The sequence below is a fragment of the Sinocyclocheilus anshuiensis genome, unplaced genomic scaffold (genome assembly GCF_001515605.1).
Source record: "Sinocyclocheilus anshuiensis isolate Anshui unplaced genomic scaffold, SAMN03320099.WGS_v1.1 scaffold1485, whole genome shotgun sequence".
In the NCBI taxonomy this organism is placed as follows: domain Eukaryota; kingdom Metazoa; phylum Chordata; class Actinopteri; order Cypriniformes; family Cyprinidae; genus Sinocyclocheilus; species Sinocyclocheilus anshuiensis.
Genome location: NW_015544210.1, coordinates 47,284 through 53,898, shown reverse-complemented (window position 1 = coordinate 53,898; position 6,615 = coordinate 47,284). Strand labels below are relative to the sequence as shown.

Sequence of the window (6,615 nt, the reverse complement as noted above, 5' to 3'; positions counted from 1 at the left end):
CACACACACACACACACACACACACACACACACACTCACACTCACACTCACACTCACACAGATAATCACTACTGGTTGAACGATATGGAGTTTTAATGACAAATGCACATATCTACACATATCTAAACATTGGCAGAGTGGCCAATAGCTATGTTCCAGTGTGGAGTCCGTAAGATTGGGGTCAGAAGTCTCTTCTGCTCACCAAGGCTGCATTTATCAAAATTACTGTAAGAATAGAAATAGTTTTACAATTTAAAATAGCTGTTTTCTATTTGAATGTGTTAAACTGTAATGTATTTCTGTGATCAAAGCTGAATTGTCAGCATCATTACTCCAGTCTTCAGTGTCACATGATCTTCAGAAATCATTATAATGTGCTGATTTGCTGCTCGAGAAACATTTCAGATTATTATCAATGCTGAAAACAGTTGTGCTGCCGGATATTTTTGTGGAAACTACGATACGGTTTCAGGATCACTTTTGTTTTCAGGATCCTTTGATAAATATAAATGTCAAAAGAACAGCATTTACTTGAAATAGAATTTTTATTTTTTTTTTGCAACAGTGTAAAAGTCTTTAATGTCATTTTTGATCAATTGAATGCATCCTTCCCGAATAAAACTATTAGTAAAAAATTAAATCCTACTGACCCCAAACTGGGAGTGTATAATACAATTCAAAAGTAGCTAATAAAATGTGCACGAAACACCTTAATTTAAAATAAAATAAAAAAATAAAAAAAAACTATCCATTGAGAGTTTGACAAAAAAAAAGTTTGACTTCTGGTAGATTCTGAAACTGACTCTTGGTGGCTAAATAATCTAAATGTAAAAAATACAAATTTAAATCTGGGGCTCTAAATGCTCTATAATGTTTGAGCACAGTATATAAATCAGAAACACAGTCAAGGTCGGCGCTTCACAACCTTCCCACTCTGTCTGAGACAGTTTTTATTTTCTTCTTTGTTGTCGCTGTCAATTTTCTGTATATGACCAAGTAACAATTACCGAACAATGGATAATCTACCACAGTAGGTAAATGTAAAGTTCAAAGCTCGTTGTTGCTTCTTGCTGGTTCAGATGACATTTCCTCTGAACTGTTTACAGCCGAATACACGTAAAATAAATACAAAAGATGTGCAAATGAACAAATACTGCCAGTGATTTTTCAGTAGTCTCTTAATTTTGGTAGGCTACTGTCCAAACCCACATCTATGCCCATGCGCAGAACTAACATGATGTGAAGAAGCTCTTTGGAAACCACAGAATACATCCATCAAGGTTTCTCTGCAAAGCACATTCAACCCTTCTGTTTCTTGAGTTCAAAACAAAGAGACAGAGACAGAGAAAATGTCTCGCTGCACTAACAAGCTCTGAATGAGAAGCAAATGCATGCTCAGTCTGCTTGTGTCCGGACTGCGGAAGAGCTGTGAATGGTTTGGCCTTCAAAAGTGTTGATTCAGGTGGACACTTCAGTGAACAGAAGAGGAGAAATAATGAGATATCTGTCAGAAACCTATCTTCTGTCCTTTTGAAGAACAGCCATTATTTTAATCGCTGAGGTGCCGCTTTGGGAGTATAACACAAGCTTTATTTTCAGTGTCTGATGAGCACACCGTAAACCTGTTTAAAACCTTCAATGATCCATCTGGAGAAGATGAGTGGGCAAAACAAGTGCTCTTCATGTTACCTAAGAGGATGTGCTCTAATCCTCACAGAATGAGTGACAGAATCATTTCCTGTTGGGAATGAAATCTAAAGGTGTAAGAAACGGCTGATCTTTAAATATCACTGACACTCAGTTTGGACTGTAACAATTAAGCACATGCAATACAGTAATAACTCTCATTACTGTATTGCAAATGATTTTTATTCTCAAAAGTGATTCTCATGATATTCTCATTACTGTAATACTGCAATTACTGTATTTTGTGTCAAAATGCAGCAATACAGTCATTTTTATTTAACTTAGCATAAATTAAAGGCAGTCCATCAAATACTATCTTGATATATAAAAACTAGTTGAAGTTAATGTGCAAATATATGGAATTATTATATCTTTGGACATGTAAGATCACATTTATGCTGTGAGGAAAGATCTAAAATGTATTATCATGTTTAATCGTGAATAAACATTTGATTTGATTGATAACCATGATAATTTACATACTTTACAATAACATCTCAATAGAAAAATCTCAATGATCCTTAAAACCCTCTTGATTTCCTTGACTGTTCAGGTTTGTTGATCATTTCTTCATGGCAGCTATGGACACGTGACCAAAAAACACAAAATGTATTGGTTGGCCAGTTTAGTTTTTTTTTTCACAATGTGATGGAAAAAGATTAGAACACCAGATTAGAAATCTGTTGCAGATACAGCATGCAAATGCTAATGTCGGTCTGAACAGATGCATTAACAGGCGTTCATTCAAATTAAAATGTTTATTGCATCACATTTTTTGCATCAGACATTCGTCTTGGTTTGAAAGCATCTTAGTTTAACTTACATTGATAGAATGTTTGCCAATCAAAATCTAACCAACAGCAACATCATCGTTTCATTTCCAAAAATTCCCAAAGAATTGTGTCTTGCTGAATTATGATTGGTCTTTTAATTCTTGTTGCATTATATTTTCATTCTCATGCTAAAGAAAACAAGACACTTGCTGAGTCACATGACGACACCAAATCAGCACTAATGCAGCCTAAGCCTTTCAATTTCAATGCGCTACTTTTCCATTATTTTTCTTTGTAAACACACTAGACGGACATGTATGACCATGTTTTTTAGGACGCCGTGTAAATGTAAACTTATTCACACAGCACTGCCCATCAATGTCAGTTTCAAAACAGTGGACCAATCAGAAGACCACGGAGGCGGAGCAAGCATTGCTTGTGTTCACAGAAGCAAGTTGGCATGGAAACTGTTTTATTTGATGGCAAAATGGCAGAGGAGGCATTCTGTGCTTCGTTTTTTAAAAAAACAGTCCTGAGTGCTGCATCTCAAGTTTTAAGATGCAAAGACGCGTTCTGTGTGAACGGCCCCTAAAACATGATTTTTTATTGCCTTGCAAGCTGTGCTATTTCCCTGAAATGAATATCTAGTAATATTTATAATATTTCTCTTTTTAAACTCTTAAAGTCTTACAGAAGTACCAAACACAGTGTGACCAAAGCGACCTATGTGGAATGCTAAGGGCCTCCAAGTGCTCTGAAATTACCCCCTCAGTATATCCCACAATGCACCTCTTCAGCCCCCCCCATGCCATCTTATTGCGTTCAATCCCATCTTCCCACTGAGCAAGCTGTCGCCTTGGCAACAGCTCACAGCTACCACAGTGTCTTGTGTAAAGCGCTGAGCCCATGTGATATCAAACACCGAGCGACACAGCAACACTCCACCTTCGGCAGGCCAGAACACGCACAGAAGTAACATAGTAACGGTGTCATTTTACCTGTATCTTGACAGCGATAACAACAGAACTGAGTTCACGGTCCAGCTCTTTCAGAACGATCAGCTTCTTCAGCGTCAGACTGCACAACCTGAGAGACAGACAAATAGACAAAGACAGGATTATTAGGTGCCATTTACACATCCTCATGGTTAAATCAGTCCCCAGTTATGATTTTCTGCTTCAAACTGATTTATATGTGACATTGTTCACATGACAATTTAAATGTGGATGCTCCAAATTGTGTAAAAACACTGTAAAAAAACTAAAAAACAAATGGAGGCAGTGCAATCAAAGCACCTGTTCAGAGGTCAGCATCAAATTGCATTTTGATTGATTGTGAGTCAAAAACAGGGCAAAATATTAGTTGTTTAATATGACGAACATTATAAAGAAGAATCAGTGGTATCTAATTTACTGTCTGACAGTTGAAAAGTGCAAGTTTGATTGCCTTGAAAAGTAAAGCCCAAAGTATGCTTTAGTTTTTACGCATATGTGTACATTGCAAATTAAAGTAGTTTTTCCACAATGTGGCAGCACTGATTTCACAATCGAAAAAAGGAATAAACAGAACGACAACAAACAAACTGCTGTAGACTCGACAACAACAGATGCTTGCACTGACCAACATTTGTGCAAGGGGATTCAGAAATTCACACTCTAGGTTATACAGCATTTTATCATAACTTCTGGAGAGAAATAGAGCAGACACTGGACAAGGATAACATTTTCTATTGGTCATATGTGGAGTGCCTGTGTTTGCACACACTATCAAATAAAGTATAGTTTGAAAGGCTATATATTTGGTTGTACACATACGTTAAGCTTTCGTGTCAAAACTTAAGTATATTTTGGGCTTTATGTGCATACAGTGTGCATGCTGTAAAATTTCATCTTGAACATAGTGCACATGTACTGTATGCACACAGGCTATTTTTTCTAACACCTCATACCTTGTTCGCTCGTCTTGCATTTGCGCCTTGATTTTTTGCAATAAATAGTTTGTCCACAAGGTGGCAGCACTTGCCCGTGCCATTGTTTCACAGTCAAACGAAATGGAAGTGACAAAACAACAACAGCTGCTGAAGACTCAACAACAACAGCTGCCCATGTCGACAAATCCTCATGTGAGGAGTTAAGAAATTCACACAATTTAAAAGAGCACTTAGATGTTTTTATGATTCGCAACTTCTGGAGAGAAATAGCTCAGACACTGGACAAAGACAACATTTTCCGGTGTGCACCTGTGTTTGTGCATGCTGTGAGTTCGGCAATATCAAAATAAGAAGTCAAGTCAAGTCAAGTCTGCTTTATTGTCAATTCTTCACTTCATGAGGATGGGGGTAAGTGCAACTGGACGGTAGTCATTGAAGCAGGATGGAGACGACTTCTTCGGGACTGGAATGATGGTGGTGGCTTTGAAGCATGTGGGGACAACAGCCTGGCTTAGCGAGATGTTGAAAATGTCTGTGAAGACATCAGTGAGTTCCACTGCACAGTCTCTCAGTACACGCCCAGGAATGTTGTCAGGACCAGTATAAATTCATCCTATAATCTTCTCAAAGAAGATTTTGATCCTGGTAAAGAAGTAAAATTGTCACCACTCGCCATCCTTTTCAAACACATAAAGTGTTTTGATTGTTGTAGTGGTGTTGATGGTACGTTGACATCCTAAAGAATATGGACTCTGTGGTGCTTTCAGAACATGGCTCTGTTTGTTTGAATGACATGTCAGTTAGCTCTACTAATAGCATGGTTTGGGGCAGGACTTCCTGTTTGTCTGACCAATGGTACACAGGCAGATTGTTTGGAAAGCCTGTTTTGAAACATTATTTTTGCAACTCCACTGCTAATGTTATAGGAACTACACACTTCACCTAAAGGGTGTGTTCTTAGCGGCCTGTCGGTGTGGAGGATTCAGGAGTTAAGCAGGTATGAACTCATTTTATGGTCTTCTGGTAGCTAATTACTCTGCCGTCCTGAGCGTTTATCAGGATCAATAATGCCTTTGGCCAGACAGGAATCATGCCCTCAAGTAGCACAAAACATAGTAAGTTTAGACTGAAATTCATAAGAATCTCTTTTATCATTCCTCGCATTTATTGAAATATCAAAATGTGTTCGTGAACTGCACTTCAATTTTCTGTTAAATCTGAAATGAACATTTTCGGAAATTAAAATGTAAGGAACATGCATTTGAAAGGAGCCTTTGAACTTCAAATACCACCCAGCCGACACTTTCATCCTGGAGATTTCTTCACCTTCACGTTCCAGTAACTGAGAATGAGTCTCATCCTGAGATTCACACCCATACACACGCACACACCTCGATTTCTCTGTCCTGTATGACTCACCCTCTCTGAGGACTGAAATATCTCACTCTTGATTTTTTTCCCCCTCAGTATTGTCACTCCTTTCCTCTTTGTAAACCCAGCTCGGGTCTCTAACTCTACAACAAAGACACAACCACACACACTAATGACACTTTAGTCCTACATTATAGACACACAGTACAAGCCACACATTATGTACTGTGCGTGGTGAGGACATTAAAGATGTAATTCATCCTATAATTTCACTTTTGGTCCATTATCCACTTATGTCTTGAATAAACAGACATAATTTCATTAGTATTTTCCATGCTTTCTATGACCTTTAGAATTAAAACAGGTTGTTTTTGCTACTGCACTTTTAAGTCTTTTATATGTAAACGAGCTCTGTTATGATTGGCTAACCTCTACACATGTGAAATGAACAGTAGATCATGATAGTTGTGAAGTTTTAACCATAAAGTTTTCTTTTTTCAACTCGATTTAAAAATTCGATTTCACATCCTGACTTTTCAGAAGGATGAACAACAAAAACTCCATTTGTTTATGTATTTATTAAGGATGCACCAATACGATACTGGTATTGGCATCGAGCCTGATACTGCGCTCCTAAAACAATGCACAAGTTAAGGAGAGAGAGAGAACAAGAGAGCACACTTCTGTTACAGGTCTTAATTGCTGTTATTCGCTCACTTATCTAGCGTAGCGTTAGTTCTGGCAGGTCACGTTAGTCAAGCTCACATCAGCTGACTGTCAGCTGATCCCCATCAACCTATGGGAATACGACACCTAAGTATTCATATATAAGGTCCCGCAGTAGTATCAGCAGTT

The 6,615-nt window shown here is 37.9% G+C and overlaps 1 protein-coding gene across 4 annotated transcripts in view; it reads right to left on the bottom strand.

Annotated features, from left to right (window-relative positions):
- Positions 1-6,615, bottom strand: part of LOC107697062 (phosphofurin acidic cluster sorting protein 2-like) — a 69,228-nt gene that overhangs the window by 35,196 nt on the left and 27,417 nt on the right. For all 4 annotated transcript variants that reach the window (XM_016497706.1, XM_016497708.1, XM_016497707.1 and 1 more), the window contains exon 2: positions 3,458-3,545. In XM_016497706.1, the coding sequence (XP_016353192.1) occupies positions 3,458-3,545 (88 nt within the window). The remainder of the gene's footprint in view (positions 1-3,457; positions 3,546-6,615) is intronic.